A 25531-nucleotide genomic window follows, 5' to 3' on the forward strand; every position below is an offset into this window, starting at 1 on the left:
TCTTTCCATACAATTATGTACTTTTAATATTCAAACTGACAAAATATGCATCATAATGCATGTAATAATTAAGACAATTAAATGCAGTTCCTTTGGTGCAGTCAAAAAAGTTAAATAAATAATATACAAGTAATACAAAATAGCCACATTAGGTTTTAGTGTCATCAGATGACTCTTTTTTTTAAATTTTTTTTTTACTTCTAACATTCTTGGCTGAGCTGTAAAATGGAGACTGGTTGTAATATTTCTTGGTAGTGGGACATATATCAGACATAGACATTCCACTAAAATGACACAGACTTGAGGCCTGGACATCACTCTGGCAGTAAGTCATCTCCTAGCTCTTCATCAGCAAACTCATCTTCCTCAATACGTTTCCTTGCTGCAGTCTTTGGTCTCTGTGTTTGCGGCCCCAACGGATCAACATAAGAAGCATCTGAAATGATGAATAACTTTTAATTAGTACAGAACATTAGCATTCTTCTTTGCACAAGATATGGCCAATGTTGTTTCCTACCTATTTCCTGCTGAGTGCTGGCTTCATATGGCTCATTGGAACCTGGAAGTGTTTTCAACTTAACACTAAGCCGTTCACCCTTGGCACTGGTGCCATGGTTGCTCTGTCCACTGTCTGAGAACACAAAGTGAATGTTACACTTTAAATTGCTTTTGGAGTGAGAATTATTTTACATCAGTGTCCGGTCAAATTCGTGGGAATAGCGGTGGGGGGTGGGGGTGGGGGGGGAGTCATTCACATTTGGGATGCCACCATTGTCACCATAAGCCATGCTTAAATGTCATAACATGAAACATGTTAGAAAAAAACTAAACAAAAAAACAGGTTGTGCAACACAAAAATTCTAATTCATTTCAATTTAAATTAATTTAAAGTGCACTCAATCTTATATCATATGGCTTGCATAATAGAGAGCATTTGTGTTGCACAAAGGCATTAGGCTCATTTGAGAAGCAAGTTCTGCGCAGAATGGATCATGGGTAGGTGCATGCCGATAAGAAACGCCATCTGACTTGTTGTGATGTCATGGCAGCGTATGTCAAAATACTCTTGCGAGAGCGAGCCGACGCAGATGCTTTCTACCAGCTGCGTAAACTGCAAGCAAGATGGGAAATGACTTGCTGATGACAGCTTAATGCTCATTGGCTTAAAACACTGATGTTTTGGTCATGTCTTAATGTGCATGACTTATGTGTGAACATAAACAACACTGACAGCATGATCTGTGTGTGGGATATGTGATTATCATATTTCTAAAATACGGGTGTTGAATGAACTAAAAATGGAAGAAAAAGACGGGGGAATTAAATAACAGGCACATTGGGTGATGTTCTTCATATCCATTTTCATTTAAAAGTAGCAGAATTTAAATTACATCCACTTTATCAGCAGCAAAGCACATGAATGCTAATCATGTGGTATCTGCCTTTAATCTCGTAGATTGCTGATCCACTACGAGAAGTAAGAACTGTCAGACTTGACAGCACTTGTTTCACTCCTCCCCTGACTGCAGCCACCTACTCAAGTCTACTTTCAAGGTGAGGTGTTTGACATCTCAGATGAGCCTATTGTCACACAGCTGTGATTCACATCTTGGCTGTGATGATAGAACAGAGTGCTGAGGGGCAGATGTGAGACTAGATTTTGGCAGCCAGGTAACTAAGGAATTTTTAAAAGTCTCAATAACAGGGGGCCTGGGTAGCTCAGTGGTAAAAGACGCTCGCTACCACCCCTGGAGTTCGCTAGTTCGAATCCTAGGGCATGCTGAGTGACTCCAGCCAGGTCTCCTAAGCAACCAAATTGGCCCGGTTGCTAGGGAGGGTAGAGTCACATGGGGTAACCTCCTCATGGTCGCTATAATGTGGTTCGTTCTCGGTGGGGCGCGTGGTGAGTTGAGCGCAGATGCCGCGGTGGATGGCGTGAAGCCTCCAAATATGTCTCCGTGGCAACACGCTCAACAAGCCACGTGATAATATGCATGGGTTGATGGTCTCAGACGCAGAGGCAACTGGGATTCATCCTCCGCCACCCAGATTGAGGCGAATCACTATGCCACCACGAGGACTTAAAAAGCGCACTGGGAATTGGGCATTCCAAATTGGGTAAAAAAAAAAAAAGTCCCAATAACAAAACTCAGCCCATAAAAATGAAAAATATTTTCACTACAATGCAACCTACCATGGGACAAACTGGGGAATCATGACTGAATGAAGAGCAGAAATACATTTAATAACAAATTAAATACTCATTGTACTTATATTCTTCAGGTTCAAAAAATATCTTAATGTTGCTTCAATTAATGCATTCAAATGGGAAATTAGTGTGCTTATTTTTCACTAGTTTATTTGCGTTCAGTACTGTGCAAACACTAAAGTCAAGGGGTTGGAAATATGTCAGAGAGCAAGAGCAGCTATTCCCTGTAAAAAGTGGTTTTGGCAGCTATGACATTGTCAGGCTTTCACACCACATGTTTGCATTCTATTGTGTGATTTAATTTATGTCCTTGGATGCTGCAAAAATGCAGTAAAACTGCATTTTTGGCTTATCAGTTTGTGCAGAGCCACTGGGTTGAAGTTTTCCATGATGCTTGCAGCTGTACGTGCTAAAGAAAGAGTCTTTTCCCTTAATTTCATTATTTGTTTTTAACCATCCAGAGGTAGAATTATCTGAGCTAGACTGCAGAATACATACTGTACCTCTGCCCTGCTCCAGTACAGGACTGTACTTGGCTTCAGAGCGAGAAACTGCTGACAAAACAAAGGAAAGAGAAGAAGAGGACAGAATGCTGAGGATGGCAAGATGAAAATACAGTGAAAAGGCTGGTTAGAGAGCTGGGTGAGGCCTGCACAATTGAGGTTGCATCATGCTACAACAAAGATGACATGGCAATAACCATGGGTTTTCGTATACAATTGTAACCGTAGCACCATGGATGGAGTACAGTTATGATTGCAGGGCAGAAAGTGAGGAATGAACGACTTTCGTAATGAGGCCCACTATTGTGTGCAGAAGCAACTTTTTTGCATGCAGAATGCAATGCCATGCTTGTTAATTAAACAAGATCTTGTGATCTTTTCCTCTAATCTTATGTAGAGTATAGTCGTACCACTGGCTCTCAGAGGAGGGGTATTGATGGGGCTTGAGCTGCTCCCTTTCAGGTGCACAGCCATGAAGTACAGAAAAGCAGAGAGATAAAGAATAAAAGAGAAAAATAGATTACTAACAAAATTATACTGAAGCTTACAGGTGAAAGAGACAGCAGGCTGGGTAAAGAAAAATACAAGGACAGAGGCTTTCTATGGGGGAGAAATGCAGTTTTATCCTATTATTGTCTAAAAAGAGTGATTTCAAAAATGTGATGATTTCAAACCATGTATGCACTTAATATTTACATTTGGTATCCACAGCAAAGTTATAGCTAAATTAAGCTTCTAAAGAATCTATTTACATAGATCTACACTAAGAAAGCTAATCTCAATCTGCTGCTCTACACAGGTCTAGTCAGCAACTATGATAATCATTCTATTAAGACACAAATCACATGTTGCATAATATTATAACTCTCATTGTCGTCTGTCTCTAGCATTGCTGTGTGCTATGTGCTCATAAATAAGATCTTGACCTTTGTCTCTAAAGCCACTCTTGGAGAGTGTGGGTTTACTTTTATGTTAATTGTTTATGTCCCCTTATGAAACCACATATATAACCCTTTTATATGATCGCATCAGATCTCCTCTATTCTACATAAAGACAGGAGCTGACAGTAAGGGGCTGATAACAGTCACAAGAAACAATGTCACCCCTAAAGCCAGCTCTTCCTGAAGCTGACAACTGAAACTCACCTGGTATGAGCTCCACATCTGATGTCCCAGACAGGAGTCAAAAATGAGAAAAATCTTACTTTGAATATTACTGTACTATTAACATCTTATTATGGCTAGAGAGACAATAATCGGATTTAAATCTATAATAACTCTAATCTGTTGTCATATGGGAATAGGTGTCTATGATACAATTCAAGTGTTTTCAAGCATACTCTATTTGGATTATCATAGCCATGCATCACAAAACTAGAAATCTCCACTAAGACTGGCCACTCAATTAGAGCAATTACGGTCATACCGCTGGGTTTCTTGGGGGTAGTGTGTGTAAGATTTGAAGAGTTTCCTTTTTAGCATATTACCAGTTGAAGCAGATGATAGGTTGAGGTTGTTGGAAAAAGTGAAGAGGCATTTATACAGTTAAGGAGCAGTGTTTTATGTAAATGGTTAATCTGTGAGGTTCAGTAAAAACTGTCCACTCACCACTGCCAGCGCTGCCTTCTCTCCGACCCCGAGCACTGCTCTCCCTCCCAGACCTCACCCTCTGAGAGACGAGACACAGAATAACTGAAGTCCAATAATTCACAGTGGCACATGAATTGAGCAAAGTAAACTTTATAGTGTGGATATCAGCATGCCTGGATATCATTTCCCTGAAGGGTACAAGCTCAAATATTTCATATACAGGCCATAAACTTCCTGATCATCCTCATTTAATAGTCCATTATCAAGGAATAAGGGACAATAATAAAACTTTGTTTTCTCCTTGCTTCGGTTGAAACAAACATATATTTTCTGGCAAAAGGAAAAGAAGAAACATTAAGGAAAATTTCTCTTGTGTAGTTCTGAATCACACATGATATAGAGACAGCTGTTTCTCCTTCAAGACAGTTGTTTTGTTCATTCACTCCCACTCTTCAATTTTGCTCTATTTAAAGAACCAAAAAGGGCCAAGATATAAACAGTACAGATATAAAGTGTGATTACCTGCTCTCTGATCTCCTTCATTTTCTCAACTTTCTTGAGTTTGGTTGCATAGTCCTGCACCTCTTTTAATCCCATATCTGTACACAGTCTGACCAGGAAGCGAAGACCTGCCCAATTAATAAAAACTTGTAATACCACTGTAAAGCCACTAAAGAGATGCTTAAGAGAATCCAAATGAAAGGAAAGCTATTAAATAGAAGTACATTACATTCAACATTCTCTGGAAATTTCCAATGAATGTCTTTGTAGGTCTCAAGTGCCTTCTGATAATTTCCTAGGAAGATACATTTGACAAATTATGACTATAAAGGCACAGTGATCATACATTTTGGCCAGATGTATTATTCTTGTAAAGTTGAATGTGAAATTTTTTTTTCAAACCACTTCTCCTGTAACAGCTGGCCACCATCAGCTGCCATTTCACCTGGGTTGGTCTGAAATTAAATGTTAAGTCGTTAATATCCACACATGCAGACACAAAACAGACTGAAATTATCAAGATAATATTCATTACTGATGATAATTACATAGGATAGATAGAGTAACTTACTGAATGAGGGTAGCTCTGTCAAAGTACTGAATAGCTTTCTCACAGAACTGGGTATCAATGTAATATGCTCCCAACCACTCAATGACACTAATGTTTGAGGGAAAATACCTGTATGACTGAATCAAACAACAACAACATTTCAGTTACTCTTTCAAGGTTTTGCTTCCATTAAAATTCTTGTAATTAACTAAATCTGACTTTTTAACCAAGATTGAGAGTCATCCTGCATGGAACAGTCTTTTAAGACTGTTGAACTAGTTATATGTATAAGGAATGTTCCAAGTTCAGTAGAAGATAAGCTCAATCGACAGCATTTCTGGCATAATGTTGATTTACCACAAAAATTAATTTCGACTCGTTCCTTCTTTTCCTTAAAAAAGCAAAAATCGAGGTTACAGTGAGGCACTTACAATGGAAGTTAATGGGGCCAATTTTTGGAGGGTTTAAACAGAGAAACGTGAAGCTTATAATTTTAGAAAAGCACTTTCATTAATTCTTCTGTTAAAATGTAAAAATTATTTGAGCTTTAAAGTAGTTTAAATTGTCAATTTTACAGTTGTTTTAGGGTTTGTTGACATTACATCATCATGGTAACAAAGTTGTAAAATTGGCTGTAACTTTACACAGAAAAGGTTAGTAAGTGATTTTATCACACTAAAATCATGTTTACACACATATTGTTTATGTCTTGTGGCTATACTTTTCAAAAGTATTATAACGTTAACAAATTGGCCCCCTTTCACTTCCTTTGTAAGCACCTCACTGTCACCTCGATTTTTGCTTTGTTTTTTCAACACTTTTCTTCCTAATTTTGGCATGCCCAATTCCCAGTGCGCTTTAAGTCCTCGTGGTGGCATAGTGACTCGCCTCCATCCAGGTGGTGGAGGACAAATCTCAGTTGCCTCTGCGTCTGAGACGTCAATCCGTGCATCTTATTATGTGGCTTGTTGAGCACGTTACCGCAGAGATCTAGCGCATGTGGAGGCTTCACGCTATTCTCCGCGGCATCCACGCACAACTCCCCACGCGCCCCACTGAGAGCGAGAACCACATTATAGCGACCACGAGGAGGTTACCCCATGTCACTCTACCCACCCAAGCAACCTGGCCAATTGGTTGCTTAGGAAGCCTGACTGGAGTCACTCAGCACGCCCTGGATTCAAACTTGATTTTTGCTTTGTTTTTGTTTTTTTGTTTGTTTTTTTTATATAAAGAAAAGGAGGGACGAGTCAAAATAAATTTTTGTGGGAATCAATATTATGCCACAAATGCTGTCGATTGAGCTTAACTTGTACTGAACTTGGAACATTCCTTTAAGGGTTCATGACATGCCTATTTTTATGTTCCTTGAGGTTCACTTATAATTTTAATACAGTTTTTTTTGCAGGGGCCTGGGTAGCTCAGTGGTAAAGATGATGGCTACCACCCCTGGAGTTCGCTAGTTCACCAACCAAATTGGCTCGGTTGCTAGGGAGGGTAGAGTCACATGGGGTAACCTCCTCGTGGTTGCTATAATGTGATTCGTTCTCGGTAGGGTGCATGGTGAGAGCATGGTTGCCGCGGTGGATGGTGTGAAGCCTCCACACGTGCTATGTCTCCGTGGCAACGCGCTCAACAAGCCACGTGATAAGATGCGCGGGTTGACAGTCTCAGATGTGGAGGCAACTGGGATTCGTCCTCCGCCACCCGGACTGAGGCAAATCACTATACGAACACGAGGACTTTAAAAGCACATTGGGAACTGGGCATTCCAAATTGGGAGAAAAAGGGGAAAAATCCCCCCCAAAAAAATAGTTTTTTTTTTGCACAGTCATGTACTTGTAAAACATGAACATTTTCCATCCTCTGTCAGAAACACTCAGTTTTGGTGCTGCTGCTCTTTTAAGACTTGACAGTAAACACCCACTGTTATGATTGGTTCTCTGCTCTTGACTGACCTGCTTTCTTCTCTTGCTATCTCACTGCTCACCACTACTGGGCGGGTGCTACAGAAGTGATAAGGTAAAGTAGGTGTTGATGTGTTGTTGTGGAGGTGGTCAGGTGCAAATGTCTACCACAGTGCGACAACAAAATGTGGAGGAAGTAGAGAACGAGTCGTTTTGTCAGCTTGGTTTCAACAAATGCTCTTTTCGCAGTGAGGAGGAAGTTTTGAGTTCTAAAACTTATGTTTTTATAGTACAATGACTTCTTATATGTCAAAAGATCAAGGAAAATTTGATCATGACCCCTTTAAAAACATCTATTAAAAACTACATGCACTTGTTTTAGTTAAATAGGCATTTTAATGTCATAAAAGCATATAACACACACATTGCACTGATCAAACTTTGCCCTTAGCAACCCAAAAATGTTACACTTACAGTTTCAAATAAGAACAAGCAGAGCTTGATTCATTCAAAAAACATAACACTGGAAATGGGCCTGATGAGCATATATAAATCTACAGGTATGTCGAAAAAAATCTTACCTCATAATAGTACTGGAATGCCTGTGATTTGTCTCCCTCATTGTCATAAAGGTCTCCCAGTTTGGCCAGCACCTGGGCATCTGTAGGAGTCACACTGGTGAGCTGCATCAGCCACTCAATTGCCTGGTGAGGGTCTTCCAGCATCTCATATCTAAATGCTGCTTAAGGAATATGAATCTTAACAAGCAAATGAACCTGTACTTACAATACTGATATTATGCTGTAGTACAGAGTAGGATTCCACTCAATTCTAAACTGAATTCCAAATGTTGTTGTTTTATGGAAGGATACAGATTAGCCAACTGATACATGACCTGAGCGCTGTTTCTGAGGATAGCATGCAGTTTAAGGAAGCAGTCCAGGGCTTCCTCTAGTCTACCCAGCCTCTTATAGGTCAAACCTGAATGAGTATAAAGAGATTTCTACTCTTAAGAGGATATACTTTATTAATTAATAGTCTTTGTCCCATCTGAGGCGATTTAAAAGAATGCATTTTGTCCTGTTTTCCACTGACCACCTTTTATAAAGTTTTAAAGGAATATAACATAAGAAACCACTGAATGAAGGTAAACCTCATACATGAATTATGTAAATCTGGTAGAGTATAACCTCTAGGATGGCATACTAGTGATGGCAGACCTAAGTTATAGAGAGCCTCAGTGCAGGACGAGTCATTACGAAGAGCCTCCTTATAAAACTCTGCTGCTTTCTCATAGTCCTCCTTCACAAACACTGTGTTGCCTTTGTTAATAAGTGCAGCAGGGTTGTAGCGGTCAGCGCTCATGGCAAGGTCAGCGTAGCGGTCTGCTTGATCATAATCCTTTTCCTGAGGAGGCAAACATACAGCAAATGAAGAACAAGTCAGCAAGGGGCTTAAAGGGATAGTTCACCCAAAAATGACAATTCTCTCATCATTTACTCACCCTCACACCAACCTAGATGTGTATGACTTTCTTTCTTCTGCAGAACACAAATTGTGATTTTTAGAAGAATATTTCAGCTCTGTTGGTTTATACAATGCAAGTGAATGGGTGACAAAATTTTAACGTTCCAAAAAGCATATAAAGGCATCATAAAAGTAATCCATACGACTCCAGTGTTTTAATCCATGTCTTCAGAAGTGATATGATAGGTGTGGGTGAGAAACATCAATATTTGAGTCTTTTCTGCTAGAAATTCTTCTCCCTGCCCAGTAGGGGGCGATATGCATGAAGAATGTGAATCATTAAAAACAAAAGAAGAAGAAAGTGAAAGTGATCTGTTTCACACCCACACCTATCCTATCACTTCTGAAGACATTAATTAACCTCTGGAGTCTTATGGATTACTTTTATGCTGACTTCTGTGATTTTTGGAGCTTCAAAATTTTGGCTCCCATTCATTTGCATTGTATGGACCAAAACAGTTGAGAAATTCTCCTAAAAATCTTCTGCAGAAGAAAGAAACTCATACACATCTGGGATAGCATAAAGGTGAGTAAATGGTGAGAATTTTTGGGTGAACTATTTCTTTAATAACACAGTACAACAAATACAACAGTGGATGGTTCCTCAAAGGACTGTGTAGCTCTGTACTCACCAAGAAGTAGAGAAAGGAAAGGTTAGTGGCAGCAGCACTTTTAACCCGGCTGTCCTTCTTTTCAAACATCTTCAGGGTCTCAACTGCCTGGAAGAAAAATAGGAGACTGTGATTAAGCATATTCATCGTGTTCAAGACAGCAAGGGGACTGAATTTAAAAACAGATGATCAATGAAATAAATGTTCACTATAAATTCTTCGAAAATTATGCAAAAATGAATATTCTGTCATCATTTATTCACCCTCATGTTGTTCCAAACCCAACTGAGTTTCTTTCTTCTGTGGAACAAATAAGGCAGAATGACAGCCTCAGTCACCATTCACTTTCTTTGCATCTTTTTATTTCCATACAATGAAAGTGAATGGTGACTGAGGCTTACATTCTGCATAACCTCTCCTTTTGTGTCCCACTAAAGAAAGTCAAATGGGTTTGGAACAACACGAGAGTGAGAAAATCATGGCATCATTATCATTTTTGAGTGAACTATCCCTTTAAATATGGCTTTGAACTATCCCGTTACTTAACACATTTGCTGCTATTCAAACGAGAGAAGCAATGCAACAAAACACAATGTCGATATTACATACATATGTACACAAGGCCTAGTGCAGGCAGCAAATCACACAATCTCAACAATACAAACATACCTCAGCCTCAAGAGTCATGCAGATGGATAGACAAGAAAACAAAAGAAAATGGACCATTGAATGTGTAAAGTATTACAAGACAGAGACAAGGGCTCCATACAGAGAAGGAGCAAAATGACCCTGTTCTGTAGTAGTATGTCAAAAGCAACATGATTCAACTGTGTATATCCAGGGATATACCTGTTTGAAGTCCCTTTGTCTTAGGTAAGTAATAGCTTTGTTGATCTCCAAGTCATTAGCCAGCTCCACGTATTGTGAACCCTTTACCATGTCTACACACCTGCAAAAGGTCCAATGGTATAGACAGTTTATACTAATCCAACACAATATTTCTAATGAATCATAACCATTCGCAATACTGTATACTACCAGTGGTGTAGTCCTACCGAAAAAAGTGGATTACTATTGCCCAGTCCCTGTTCATCTGCCCGTGGTGAGGTGAGGGGCGGGGGGGGGGATGGTGTTGTCTGTTACTATAGACTGTGCTTTACTGTTACTGTAGACTGTGTAATCTGCGTATAGAGTGCTGCGGATCTGCAACTCTGTACATATCGTAAATGGGTCATTCCTACAATTCGGTGACATTCCGGCTTTTAAACTTTTGACAAATTAAACATACTTTTTACAAGTTTCTTCATGTTTCATCATTACAGGGACATATTGAAGATTGTATTAGTCATATTGGTCAAGCTAAATTACTACAAAATTCAGATGTCCATCCAGTTAAATGGGCAGCATCAGGGTGGACAATAACAGGGTGGACATTCAGTGGATAAATGAGCCACTACATGGCCTGTGATTGATATCTAGGAAACATAATTGTTAACTAATATTTATGATTTGATTTCTGTTAACATAAATACTGTATATTGACATTTTAAACATATTAATTTCCCATATATCTTCCCATAAAAGGGTGGACATGTTATGCTTGACCACATATGAAGAACACCACAAAATAAAAGGAAAACATAAATAAAACAACAGAGTTAGAAACTTAAAATAACTCAAAGTAATTTCACAGAATGGCTGATGTACACCTCCAGTGTGTGTGATGTAATTTCCTAACATATACAGGTGCATCTCAATAAATTAGAATGTCGTGGAAAAGTTCATTTATTTCAGTAATTCAACTCAAATTGTGAAACTCGTGTATTAAATAAATTCAATACACACAGACTGAGGTAGTTTAAGTCTTTGGTTCTTTTAATTGTGATGATTTTGGCTCACATTTAACAAAAACCCACCAATTCACGATCTCAAAAAATTAGAATACATCATAAGACCAATAAAAAAAAAAAAAAAACATTTTTAGTGAATTGTTGGCCTTCTGGAAAGTATGTTCAGTTACTGTATATGTACTCAATACTTGGTAGGGGCTCCTTTTGCTTTAATTACTGCCTCAATTCGGCGTGGCATGGAGGTGATCAGTTTGTGGCACTGCTGAGGTGGTATGGAAGCCCAGGTTTCTTTGACAGTGGCCTTCAGCTCATCTGCATTTTTTGGTCTCTTGTTTCTCATTTTCCTCTTGACAATACCCCATAGATTCTCTATGGGGTTCAGGTCTGGTGAGTTTGCTGGCCAGTCAAGCACACCAACACCATGGTCATTTAACCAACTTTTGGTGCATTTGGCAGTGTGGGCAGGTGCCAAATCTTGCTGGAAAATGAAATCAGCATCTTTAAAAAGCTGGTCAGCAGAAGGAAGCCTGAAGTGCTCCAAAATTTCTTGGTAAACGGGTGCAGTGACTTTGGTTTTCAAAAAACACAATGGACCAACACCAGCAGATGACATTGCACCCCAAATCATCACAGACTGTGGAAACTTAACACTGGACTTCAAGCAACTTGGGCTATGAGCTTCTCCACCCTTCCTCCAGACTCTAGGACCTTGGTTTCCAAATGAAATACAAAACTTGCTCTCATCTGAAAAGAGGACTTTGGAACACTGGGCAACAGTCCAGTTCTTCTTCTCCTTAGCCCAGGTAAGACGCCTCTGACGTTGTCTGTGGTTCAGGAGTGGCTTAACAAGAGGAATACGACAACTGTAGCTAAATTCCTTGACACGTCTGTGTGTGGTGACTCTTGATGCCTTGACCCCAGCATCAGTCCATTCCTTGTGAAGTTCACCCAAATTCTTGAATCGATTTTGCTTGACAATCATAAGGCTGCGGTTCTCTCGGTTGGTTGTGCATCTTTTTCTTCCACACTTTCTCTTTCCACTCAACTTTCTGTTAACATGCTTGGATACAGCACTCTGTGAACAGCCAGCTTCTTTGGTAATGAATGTTTGTGGCTTACCCTCCTTGTGAAGGGTGTCAATGATTGTCTTCTGGACAACTATCAGATCAGCAGTCTTCCCCATGATTGTGTAGCCTAGTGAACCAAACTGAGAGACCATTTTGAAGGCTCAGGAAACCTTTGCAGGTGTTTTGAGTTGATTAGCTGATTGGCATGTCACCATATTCTAATTTTTTGAGATAGTGAATTGGTGGGTTTTTGTTAAATGTGAGCTAAAATCATCACAATTAAAAGAACCAAAGACTTAAACTACTTCAGTCTGTGTGCATTGAATTTATTTAATACACGAGTTTCACAATTTGAGTTGAATTACTGAAATAAATGAACTTTTCCACGACATTCTAATTTATTGAGATGCACCTGTATCTTCAATGAAAGTTCATGGTATCATGACATAACAGGGTGCGCAATAAATCAAGGGACACACAAAAAACCTCCACTATCAGTGTTAAAATTACACATTTACCACAAATGAATACATGTTAGTGAGAGAATGTAACACTAAACTCTTAACTGAAGTGCAGTTTTTGGGGACATGAGGAAGTGAAACAAGTGCAATAGAATAGGATTTCAATTATTTGAAATTTAACTTTTAAGCCCACAGAAGTGTATAACATTATAAAAAGTATTTATTCTTTTTAACAAGCCTATCAAAATTGTAATCAGGTGAAATTACACAATATAAATACCACATACACTTGTAATGGGGTATTAAATGACACAGAATTGTAGGAAAGACCCATATTTACTGGCGTTCCTGCGCAAGATGCCGCCGAACACAGCGCGGTCAGACGCAAAAAGCGTTCAGTGTGAACATCCCCTACTAAACTTAAAATGAAAAATGCTTTAATACAATGACCAGGAAGAAGAGAGAAAGGGAGAGAAATGCTTAACATAAAAATAGAGTATTTCTCATTGGATTAGTGTAAGAAAATCATGTTAAGATTTTTAACTAAACCTGTACTACTGTACATTTATTTTGAATTAATGCAGTAATCCAGTTTTTCTTACCCCTCTCTCTCTCTTCCAGAACAAGCTCTGACATATGCAATAAAATATAATGATATGTTATGAATAGGTGCATTTACTGGTGTTTTAAAATCCCAATGGTTGGAAACAATTAACATGCACTCAAATGCTATATGATTTTGATAAAATTATCTTGCCTCTGAAAGAAAACACAACAGAAGTCGTCCTCTGATTGTCACTGATCTTTAACCCGGCCGTTTCTGTCAAGTGTAGCGTCCGTGTAAAGCAACATCTGATATCTCACACAACTCACGCAAAAGGTGTGTCTGTGTTTCAGGTCCATTTCTCTCGATATTCTCAGCAGTTTGAGTGTGTGACGTTACAGAACGCAATTTTTTCCCTTAATTACAGGACGTTCGGCATATGCCATTAATTAATTTTACCTGATACTGCTTCAGCGTGAGGGTGACTCTCTCTCTCTCCACTCACTGTTATAAATTCCCTCAGTCGATGATGGTGGTGACAACGGTTGTCAGGTGTGGGGAATTGTAGAATTCAAGTGAAAATGCACCAATTACAACAAAGAATCTCCAGTTTCACAAAAAAGCATCCAATACAGTTAAAGGGAAACTAACATGACAGTAGATTATGGACTTCTGAAGCAGCAAAACAAGTGGGTATATCGAGGGTATACGCAAATATTGATCCTTAGAAGTCTTTATACGCAAAAAGCCCTGGGAAAAAGGTAAGCATATGGCCTATACGAGCGTATGGCCCCGACTACACCACTGTATACTACATAATACAGATTGTTCATGGAATCCAAAGGACAAGACTGTGCTACAATGCCCTCTCGTGGAATACATCAATAACTTACCAGTCAAACCCAGCTGCAAATGATGACTCAATGGCTGGAGCAATAAGCTTAGCTGAGGTCATAATGTATTTTTCTGCTAGTGCTTTCCTAGGAGGAGGGAAGAAATAAAAACAAATACTGATGGAGTATTTTACATGAATACAATGCAGATACACTCAAATGAAAAACCTCACGGAACAACAGATGCCAAGTTGTAGTCTTTTAGAGAATGTTAAATACATTAGAATACCTCTCCAATTCCATTTGGTGCAGCTTATCATTCTTAATAGCCTCAATGACCATGTTTGCATGGGTGTCATCCTGGAAAAGAAAAACAGACAAATTTGTAAGATAGTATAAAGTTTAAATTCTTAAAAAAACATTGCAGAATAATGCGACTGACAATAAATTTGATCTATATACATACAGCTCTGGAAAAAAATTAAGAGGCTACTACAAAATTATCCGTTTCTCTGGATTTACTATTTATAGGTATGTGTTATGAACATTCTTGTTTTCTTTGCATTATTCGAGGTCTGAAAACACTGCATCTTTTTTGTTATTTTGACCAGTTGTATTTTTCTGCAAATAAATGCTCTAAATTACAATATTTTTATTTGGAATTTGGGAGAAATGTTGTCAGTACTTTATAGAATAAAACAAAAAAAAAAACACATACCTATAAATAGTAAATCCAAAGAAACTGATAATTTTGCAGTGGTGTCACAGTCCCGGTGAGTTCGTCGGTTTGTTCTGTTTGTTTTGGTTGTCACACCCTCATGCGTGTCAGGTGCCGCTGGCATGCATGATCAGAGTTTCCAGGGGAACGCTGATTGTCTCCATGGGAACTCTGATCATGCCACTATTCAGCGTGCTGACGGCACCTGTCTCTCGTTAATTGTCTCTTTTTTAAACCCTTGTTAAACCCTAGCAAATCTTCTTTGCTAGATTGTTGTTGTGTTCTAGTTAACTCACCTCACTCTCTCTGCCCCAGTTGGTCCTGTCTCGTTTTCTGTGTTGGTTGCCAGTCTCTGCCTGTGTGTCTGGATTGCGGTTACCTTTCAGCCTGCAGCTTCACTTGCCATTGTCCTTTGACTCTGCTCCTGAGGATTCCTCACGGATCTGCTCTTCACACTGCCACGATGCACACACGCCTACGAACACACTCTTCATCTTTCCTCTGCAGTTGGTGCTGGGTTTCCTGCTGTTTGCCAGCCCTGCTGTGCTGCTTTGTTTGCATATCAATAAATTCTGTTGAACTGTTCCACCGCATTTGGATCTCTTGTTTGTACCCCTGACGGAACAATCTAGCCAGGATGGATCCAGCGGAAGAGTCCAATTATCGGTCCGCTCTAGATCAGCAAGGGGCATTACTGGGATACCAGCAGGACCAGAACTCTGCTTCCAACCATGCTATGGAGATGATGGCATCGCAGCTCACTGAGCTCACCTCTGTCATCCAGCAATTCTGTCAGCCTCCCGATGCTGGTCCCCCCCAGAAGCGCCCACACCGGCCCTGGCAGTTCTGGACGTTTGGAACCCTGTCTCAACCCTCCAGCTCCTTTCTCAGGTGAGGTGGTGTCTTGCCGTACTTTTCTCTTACAGTGTTCCCTGTATTTCTCGCTGCAGCCCTCCCATTTTTCCATCAGAGACGACAAAAGTGGCCTCCGTCATCACGCTCCTCACCGGGAGGGCCAGTGAGTGTGGAACCGCCATGTGGGACAACTAACATCCCTGTTGCGCGACATTCTAGGCGTTTTCCGAGGAGCTCTGTCAGGTGTTCGACCACTCGGCTCAGGGTCGTGAGGTGGCGAGGGTTTTGTCTGGATTGTCTCAGGGAAACCGGCCGGTCACGGACTTTGCCATCAAATTCTGCACCCTTGCCGCATCTTGAGTGGAATTATCACATACAGTGGAACCATTTCATCATGGGATGTCTGTTAACATCCAGGATGAGATCTATGCCTTGGACTTGCCTCCCTGTTTCGACGATCTGGTGGATCTGGCCAATAGAGTGGACCAGCACCTTGCTCTGCCTCTGTTGGTCCTGTCTCATTTTCTGTATTGGTTGCCAGTCTCTGCCTTTGTGTCCGGATTGTGGTTACCATCCAACCTGCAGCTTTGCTTGCCATTGTTCTTTGACTCTGCTCCTGAGGATTCATCACGGATCTGCTCTTCACACTGCCATAATGCACACGCCTATGAACACACTCTTCATCTTACCCCTGCAGTCGTTTGCCAGCCCTGCTGTGCTGATTTGTTTGCATATCAAATTTTGTTGAACTGTTCCTCCGTGTTTGGACCTCTTGTTTGTTCCCCTGACAAGTGGTCTCTTAATTTTTTCCAGAGCTGTATATATATACACATACATACATACATACATATATATACATATTATATATATATATATATACACACACACACAAGTTGTTAACACTAAAGGGATAGTTCACCCTAAAATTACAATTCTGTCATCTACTCATTATAATGTTGCTCCAAACCAATATGACTTCTTTCTTCAGTAGAACAAAAAGAATGACAGAAAGTGAATGGTGACTGAGGGTGAAATTTTGCCTGACATCTCCTTTTGTTCCACAGTTAAAAGACATATGGATTTGGAATAACATGAGGCTAAATGATGGCAAAACTCATTTTTGTGGGGGACCTAGCCCTTTAAATGGGTTTTTATCACTCACATTTGGAGGAATATACTTGTCTTCATCATCAATTCCAAGCGGAACACAAATTAGTTTCTGGAAAGCTTTCTTCATCCTCTCACGGTCTCCAATGGCATAGTAGCACAGGATGAGGTTGAAGCCTGTCTTTATGTTGGGACTCTCACTCATGATGTACTCAAAGGAGGTGATGGCATCTGAGTATTGGCCCATGTGTACGAACACAACTCCAATGTTCTGCATTATCTTGATCCTATAAAATATAGGTAAATCCCAATTATATTAATTACACTGAAATACATATATGCAGCACACACAACAGACACACTGAACAAATACTGACCTCATTGCATTATGGACATTTGAGATCTGATCCAAAGCCATGCGGTAAAATTTGATTGCCTTTGTGTAGTTCTTTTGCTTGAAATATATATTTGCCATGTTCACTTTTAATCGTCCTATAGAAGGGAACAACAGTTACAGAAAACTGTGGATTAGGAGCATAATTACATCAAAGATAATACAATTTGTGCAGTTACATTTTAAACCAAATTCATTTGAAATTCCCTCACCAGCATTATTAAGCATTTTATTCTTCACAATGACTTGGTAAGTGTTTAGGGCTTCAGTGTACATGTCATTATTGGTATATTGGTTTGCTAAATTAAACAGCACCTAAACAAAGAGAAAATAGTCATGTAAATGTTCTGCAAGAACCACAGATTTCTATTAAAGGGATAGTTCACCCAAAAATGAAAATTCTATCATCATTTACTCACCCTCATGCCATCCCAGATGGGAATTACTTTTTTTCTTCTGCAGAACACAGACAAATATTTTAGAAGAATATCTCTGCTCTAGGTCCATTTAATTCAAGTGAAAATTGGCCAGAAATGTTAAGGTCCAAAAAGCATACAAAGGCAGCATGAAAGTAATCCGTAAGACTCCAGTGGTTGAATCCATATCTTCTAAAGCAATAAGATAGGTGTGGGTGAGAATCAGATCAATATTTAAGTCATTTTGTATTATAAATCTCCACTTTCACTTTCACATTCTTCTTTTTTTTTTTTTTGCCGATTTGCATTCATCGTGCATATCGCCACCTACTGGGCAGGGAGGAGAATTTATAGTAAAAAAGGACTTAAATATTGATCTGTTTCTCACCCACACCTATCGTATCGGCTCTGAAGACATGGATTAAACCACTGGAGTCTTATGGATTTCTTTTATGCTGCCTTTATGTCCTTTTTGGAGCTTCAAAGTTCTGGCCACCATTCACTTGCATTGTATGGACCTACAGAGCTGAGATATTCTCCTAAAAATCTTTGTGTTCAGCAGAAGAAAAAAGTCATACACATTTGAAATGGCATGAGGTCGAGTAAATAATGAGATCATTTCAATTTTTGGGTGAACTAACCCTTTAAAAGGTATAATTGACATGAAGCAACAAACTCACTGAGAAGGTCAGATCTAGATTGATGTGGTCTGCAGTGCCTGTTTGTTCTCTCTGTCTCACCAGAGCCCTTTCCTTTCTGCCTGCCTCTTTGGCCTTCTCTAGAGACTGTAGAAAAAAAGATAATTCAGTATCTTTTAAAAATGTTTATTTTTTAAACTTTAAAAACAGTTATAGTGTGATATTAGAATTCCTGATAGCTAGAGTTGGGCGTAAGCAGACCCACCAGTTGTAGATCCCCATGTGCGTGAGTGAGACAACTCTCCTCTATCAAATCATTCACCTTCTTTTCCAGGATCTTTATCTTCTCCTCTGGACTGAACCAGAAAAGTCATTTAGACCAAATAAAACTATTTGCTGTAGTCTTAAAGTTTTTAAAACTACAAATTTCATCCAGTAACCAAACCCTTAAATGCCTCTCAAGTACTATAAAAGTGCATACGTGTCTTCATTCTTCATCTCTAATGGAGGGGCTGGTCCTTTCGCTTGTCCCAGTGGATCAAACACTGAGCCTGAAAAAAACCATTCAAATTAAGATTTGAGGGAATCAGTATGTCTCCTTGCTTTTCATCTCATACCACTTATTGTTATTTAAAAACCAGCCCATAAATTAAAATGTTAAAATCAAATATAATTTTGTGACAGGTAGAAAAGTATATTTCAGGTAAAACGTGACATGTGCAAGAGGTTTTCATGTGTAAACTTACCTCTAGCTAAAGATGAAGAATATCCTGCTGCCCGCACTGCAGTCATGGGACGAGCTGCCCCGTCCTGTAAAACACACAAAAACACTTAGAACATGTACACACTTTAAATGTATGCAACATAAAAAGAAAAAAAGAAACGCAAGAGGCTATGTAAGAGACCCCACCTGAACAGCTCCAGTCATAGGTCTTCCCATTGAAGTGCCAACAGGCATCCGAGACTTGAATATTAACATCAGAAATAGAAGAAAATGGCATCAATTTACCTACAGCAGACAATTTTAAGCATCAAAGTTCCTCATGAAAGGTTAAGCTGAAACATGGACTGAATTCAACATCCTCACCCAGAAATTTCTTTGCTTCATGAATATGAAAGGTAAGACATTTAAACTATTTGATTTCACTGTGCCTGACCCTGACTGCATATCCTCTCACCTCTAGGTGACTGGCACTTTCCCTGCCCTGACAGCTTTCTTCCTGAGCATACATAAAATAGCATACATTAAAACATACTATCTTTCTATTTACAAAGCTAATATTTAGAGTAAAAATGTTATAGTGTAAATCCATATGTTCTACTCACTCCAAAAGTTGTTCCAAGCGGTCGCCCTCCAATCGCGGTCCCAGGATATTTAGCGGTCATCTGAAAATATAAGTTAATCAAGTGCCTGTTATTTTTATTTTATTTTTTTATCCCCTTTTCTCCCAATTTGGAATGCCCAATTCTCACTACTTAGTACGTCCTCGTGGTGGCGTGGTTACTCACCTCAATCCGGGTGGCGGAGGACAAGTCTCAGTTGCCTCCGCTTCTGAGACCGTCAATCCGTGCATCTTATCACGTGGCTCACTGTGCATGACAACATGGAGACTCACAGCACGTGGAGGCTCATGCTACTCTCCACGATCCATGCACAACTTACCACGTGCCCCATCGAGAGCGAGAACCCCTAATCACGACCACGAGGAGGTTACTCCATGTGACTCTACCCTCCCTAGCAACCAGGCCAATCTGGTTGCTTAGGAGACCTGGCTGGAGTCACTCAGCACACCCTGGATTCGAACTCGCGACTCCAGGAGTGGTAGTCAGCGTCAGTACTCGCTGAGCTACCCAGGCCCCCAAGTGCCTGTTATTGATTAAATATTATGTGTAATGATGTGCTTGTCTTCCTAAACATAAACTGATGCAGTATGACATACTGGTGGTCTTCTCCCATGACTAGTCCTGACGGCCTGCTGAAAACCTATATCGTTGTGAAGGTCCTGCAGGGATAGGAAAATCACAATGCATAAAAGCAAAAATTATGAATTTCAATAAATGCATGGCTATGGCTATAGCCTTTTTGTGTACCTCTGAGTCAAATGTTGGATTGTATTCATTGTAGCCTGTATACAGATCATCCTCCTCCTCTGGGACAAGATGCACGTTCTCCATAATCTACATTGGGGAAAAAAAGAAGCATGAAATCAATTTGAGGACCCAACATACAGTATAAGGTCAGCTTACAAGAAATACTTTTGGGTTGATATGTTCTGCAGTGTGAGATGCCATATTCTAAAACTATTGTAAAGAACATTTTGTAATTTATTTTTAATTAATATGCATGCTTTTATGACCTAATAATAATTTAGAGATTACATTGATTTTTTTTTCTTTTTCACTTTTTAATAATTATTAAATTTTTTGTCACACAGGTCCATTTAAAATAAACTAGTGAAGGCAAAAAATTTCATTCAAAACTGTTAAAAACTTTAAACAAATAGTGACCAGTTACTGCACATAAAATACATTTTCTATTATGCATTCACAAACATTTTAACCTAAAATATTGATGATGATGATGATGATATGATTAAATAATCCAAATCTGAATCCAACAAACAGCTATGCATTTAATCTTATTCAACAATGCCTACAGTTTCTTATAGATCTCTACGATACAGTAGGTACATTTACATAAAGTAGAAAAGTAGAAGATGAGCAACTCATGCAACTTTCAGACTGTAACCTTCAAAATAAATAGGTTTTTTTACTCGACACGTTCATTTACTAGTTCGCGAACCATACGCCGTCCTTCGTGTCTAAATTAATTACCAATTTTTCTTTATTTGTGCGTTAGTACAGTTTATTTCACCTGGATAACGGAACAATTTGTGGACTGAAGAAAAACCAAAATTAATTAGGATAATGTCCTGCAAGAAACCGCGTCTGTAGCCGAACAGCTTGCTAACTAAACTGATCGCAAACGTAACACGGGCTAGGTTGCTAGGATACAGAGACGGGTTGCCATTGGCTGTCCACGAGAGATTTTACAATGTGTCGCTGTTCGTTGTTGTATCGATTATGATTTCACCATCCACACTGTCTTTTAAGATTAAATTCCTAATTGAACTAATAGGACAAATTTCTACTGCCAAATACGTTGAATTCCAAAACATTATAGAAAAACCGAATGTGTTTTGGCACGTGTGAGTCGCCGTAGCTCCGCCTTGGGTTTGTGCACATGATGAACTGTCTGGTGATATTTGGGTTCTAGTGTAGTAGTGAGAGTGGTTTCAAGTTTGTCTTGTGTAAACGAGACTTTGCGATGAGTTCATTAAAAGGAAAGACAATTACAGTTGTCGGAAGGTGAGAGATCTAATATAGATCAATCTGCCAAGATAAGATTATGTTATAAGCAGACATGTTACTGTGATTATCTAATAGAATGACTGTGTGGTCTTTATGGATATATGTGTTAATACCTGGCTTGTGGGAAATGAGTAATGCAATGATTTTGGCCAAACTAATGTAAACGCATGACTCTTGTGGATATAGTAGCTCTGTGCATGTCTCTTGATACAGACAGGTGTTTGGGGCTTTTATTCTGACTGTTTTACAGGGTTTTTCATGCATAGCCATGATATATTTTCAAATCAAGGCAATATTTGCCAGTCATATATATCAGTGTTTAATGTGAACAGACTGCTTGATCTCTTTTTATATTTGGCTCACACATTGTCTACCTTCTTCCCTTTGATGTACAGTTGTGCTCAAAAGTTTGCATACCCTGGCAGAAATTGTGAAATTTTGGCATTGATTTTGAAAATATGACTGATCATGCAAAAACAAAAAAAAACAAAAAAAAAACTGTCTTTTATTTAAGGATAGTGATCATATGAAGCCATTTATCATCACATAGTTGTTTGGCTCCTTTTTAAATCAAAATGATAACAGAAATCACCCAAATGGCCCTGATCAAAAGTTTACATACCCTTGAATGTTTGGCCTTGTTGCAGACACACAAGATGACACACACAGGTTTAAATGGCAATTAAAGGTTAATTTCCCACACCTGTGGCTTTTTAAATTGCAGTTAGTGTCTGTATATAAATAGTCAATGAGTTTGTTAGCTCTCACGTGGATGCACTGAGCAGGCTACATACTGAGCCATGGGGAGCAGAAAAGAACTGTCAAAAGACCTGCGTAACAAGGTAATGGAACTTTATAAAGATGGAAATGGATATAAAAAGAGATCCAAAGCCTTGAAAATGCCAGTCAGTACTGTTCAATCACTTATTAAGAAGTGGAAATTTTGGGGATCTCTTGATACCAAGCCAAGGTCAGGTAGACCAAGACAGATTTCAGCCTCAACTGCCAGAAGAATTGTTCATGATACAAAGAAAAACCCACAGGTCACCTCAGGAGAAATACAGGCTGCTCTGGAAAAAGATGGTGTGGTTGTTTCAAGGAGCACAATATGACGATACTTGAACAAAAATGAGCTGCATGGTCGAGTTGCCAGAAAGAAGCCTGGTTAAAATATGCCCAACAGCACCTTGGCACACTGTAATTTGGAGTGACGAGACCAAAATAGAGCTTTATGGTCACAACCATAAGCGCTATGTTTGGAGAGGGGTCAACAAGGCCTATAGTGAAAAGAATACCATCCCCACTGTGAAGTATGGTGGTGGCTCACTGATGTTTTGGGGGGGTGTGAGCTCCAAAGGCACGGGGAATCTTGTGAAAATTGATGGCAAGATGAATGCAGCATGTTATCAGAAAATACTGGCAGACAATTTGCATTCTTCTGCACGAAAGCTGCGCATGGGATGCTCTTGGACTTTCCAGCACGACAATGACCCTAAGCACAAGGCCAAGTTGACCCTCCAGTGGTTATAGCAAAAAAAGGTGAAGGTTCTGGAGTGGCCATCACAGTCTCCTGACCTTAATATCATCGAGCCACTCTGGGGAGATCTCAAACGTGTGGTTCATGCAAGACGACCAAAGACTTTGCATGACCTGGAGGCATTTTGCCAAGACGAATGGGCAGCTATACCACCTGCAAGAATTTGGGGCCTCATAGACAACTATTACAAAAGATTGCACGCTGTCATTGATGCTAACGGGGGCGATACACAGTATTAAGAACTAAGGGTATGCAGACTTTTGAACTGGTCATTTAATTGTTTTCTTTGTTGCCATGTTTTGTTTTATGATTGTGCCATTCTGTTATAACCTACAGTTGAATATGAATCCCATAAGAAATAAAAGAAATGTGTTTTGCCTGCTCACTCATGTTTTCTTTAAAAATGGTACATATATTACCAATTATCCAAGGGTATGCAAACTTTTGAGCACATCTGTATGTTGCATCATAAAGTGGACTGATTGGCTGCTCCTGGGCCATGGTTTTCCTTAGTGGAGGATACAAGGTCGAGATCTATGACAATTCTGGACAGGCATCAGCGGCCATCATAGAGATCTGGTCGATGCAAAACAGGAAAAACATTAATTGGACCCCTCAGTCTGGCTTCCCCGCCCCCCAAAAATTATCTCCCGTTAGCAGCACTACTTAACCTTTGTCCTCTAAACGGACCTCAAAGCTTGGGATGTACTGTAATGCACATGCATAGAGAGCCAATAGTCAAGTTGAAGTTAAAATAGATTCCAAGATGTCAAGGAAAGATAATGTGTAAAATCAAATGTAATATAGCATTTAATGAAACTGTAACTTACCACTTACACCCTTTAAGTGTGACTCAAGGAAAGTATGCACAAGTTAAAGTTATCTAGAACTGATTGGTACAGTAAATGTCATATACAGAATGTCTGGTTAAGTTGTAACAAAAACACTTCCATGATTCACCTCTTCTGTCAGCAGAGGGAGTAGTAGGAATTTCTGTTTCCTAGATCTGAATTTAAGTGTCTTGACTAGATTGCACTAATGACAGATTAGGATACTGAAGTATATACGCTGATCTTCAAAGTACAAGGAAAAACAAGTGATGTGCAAATTACAGTACACAACAAGTCAAACACGTATACAACTTGACAATTTACAGTTACGCCATAGTGTAGAATACAGTAGACTTCGCAATCATAAACCATGACTGGAACCTATGTGGAATCTTGCTTTTGGACAAAATGTAGTATTTCTAACCACCAGGCCATGCGACTCCTGCTCTGTGTTAGGGATGGGCAATACCATTTATTTTATTTTCGATTAGGGATTATCATGCTATTGTATTGAATTACAAAATGGGTTGAAAAATAAATAAACTTTGTTGTTCTTAATTACAAGATTTATTTATTTGTTTCGTACTTTTAAAATGAACTTTGCAAAGATCAAATATAAGATTCAGAGAGACGTGGTGGCTTTCAAAAGTCCAGTGCTTCTATTTTGCATTTATCTAACTTATTACTGTTCATTTTCATTGCAAATGAACAAGTAACAACAATAGTAACATTTTGAGGGAAAAGTTTAATTGAAAAAGAAACATGAATTTTAGAGTTTCCTAGTAATTTCTTACAATAACTGTAAGAGATATGCTACAGTGCATTTAGAATAATCAACAATTTGGTAAATAGGTTATATAGAAAATGTCATGGTATTTTGAAGTGCTCACAATAACAGTATTGTGCATGTTAATTATCACGGTATACCTTATTTTTCAATATCGGCAAATGTCTATTTTCGATACTGTCACATATTCCTTGTTGTTTGTATTGACTTATGTTGAAATTCTGGTTTAGTTTCCTTTTAGTTTTGTAGTCCTTTTGTAGTTTCTTTTCATGATTGGTTTTCCCCTGATTGTTTCCCCAGGTGTTCCTCATTCCCTTGTATTCCCTTGTGTATTTAAGCCCATGTTTTCCTCTGGTTCTTTCGCAGTCTTCATCTGTATTATGCTGTGCAATGTTCCCTGCGTTTTGTTTCATTATGTTCTGAGTTACCTGGTTTACTTTTGTTTTATTAAAGGCTGCATTTAGATGCTCATTCCTCTCCTGTCTCGTCACAGATACTAATACCATTACCTCTATTAAATTGATTTTTATTTTTATTTCTGAGGATAAAATTGATATTTTAGGCCTAAACAGCAAATTGACAGATCTATTTTTTTATTATTATTATTTAAATACATTTGAAATAAATCTATATAAATAAAAAAAAAAAAGTAAAGTCTGTGACTGCTTGGAGTCAGTAGAAAATAAAAGTCTTGTTAAAAGCTGAAATTCTTGAAAGAAATGTC

At 39.0% G+C, this 25531-nt stretch overlaps 1 protein-coding gene and 1 pseudogene across 6 annotated transcripts; one reads left to right on the forward strand and one right to left on the reverse strand.

Moving 5' to 3' along the window:
- On the reverse strand, window positions 1–21570 carry ift88 (intraflagellar transport 88 homolog). Of its 6 annotated transcripts, XM_051711220.1 has the most exons (30): window positions 21157–21570; window positions 20373–20459; window positions 20222–20284; window positions 19608–19667; window positions 19192–19245; window positions 19028–19091; window positions 18763–18832; window positions 18547–18637; window positions 18324–18428; window positions 17440–17542; window positions 17211–17325; window positions 16889–17120; window positions 14443–14513; window positions 14214–14300; window positions 10248–10347; window positions 9420–9506; window positions 8481–8667; window positions 8133–8241; window positions 7842–7992; window positions 5375–5490; window positions 5206–5258; window positions 5033–5098; window positions 4825–4931; window positions 4321–4381; window positions 4139–4183; window positions 3859–3876; window positions 3123–3167; window positions 2713–2763; window positions 518–631; window positions 1–436 (listed from the first exon to the last, which is right to left on the reverse strand). In XM_051711220.1, exons 2-30 carry the CDS (start codon window positions 20454–20456, stop codon window positions 315–317), a joined length of 2631 nt encoding a protein of 876 aa, XP_051567180.1. In that variant the 5' UTR covers window positions 20457–20459; window positions 21157–21570; the 3' UTR covers window positions 1–314. The 6 variants fall into 6 exon arrangements, with proteins under 6 accessions (XP_051567180.1, XP_051567183.1, XP_051567182.1 ...); XM_051711223.1 differs by lacking the exons at window positions 3859–3876; window positions 4139–4183 and having other exon boundaries at window positions 2713–2760; XM_051711222.1 differs by lacking the exons at window positions 3859–3876; window positions 4139–4183.
- Window positions 21570–25531, forward strand: part of LOC127447797 (lambda-crystallin-like) — a 19836-nt pseudogene continuing 15874 nt past the window's right edge.

Source organism: Myxocyprinus asiaticus, chromosome 11 (assembly GCF_019703515.2).
Source record: "Myxocyprinus asiaticus isolate MX2 ecotype Aquarium Trade chromosome 11, UBuf_Myxa_2, whole genome shotgun sequence".
Classification (NCBI taxonomy): domain Eukaryota; kingdom Metazoa; phylum Chordata; class Actinopteri; order Cypriniformes; family Catostomidae; genus Myxocyprinus; species Myxocyprinus asiaticus.

Excerpts from the sequence above, each read along its gene's own strand:
- ift88 (XM_051711220.1), bottom strand. The coding sequence starts at position 20,456 with ATGGAGAACGTGCATCTTGTCCCAGAGGAGGAGGATGATCTGTATACA. Across the intron at positions 5,099-5,205 it reads CAGCTGTTACAGGAGAAGTG|GAAATTATCAGAAGGCACTT; the intron begins GTTTGAAAAAAA and ends GTATCTTCCTAG. Across the intron at positions 4,932-5,032 it reads ATTTCCAGAGAATGTTGAAT|GTCTTCGCTTCCTGGTCAGA; the intron begins GTAATGTACTTC and ends TTAATTGGGCAG.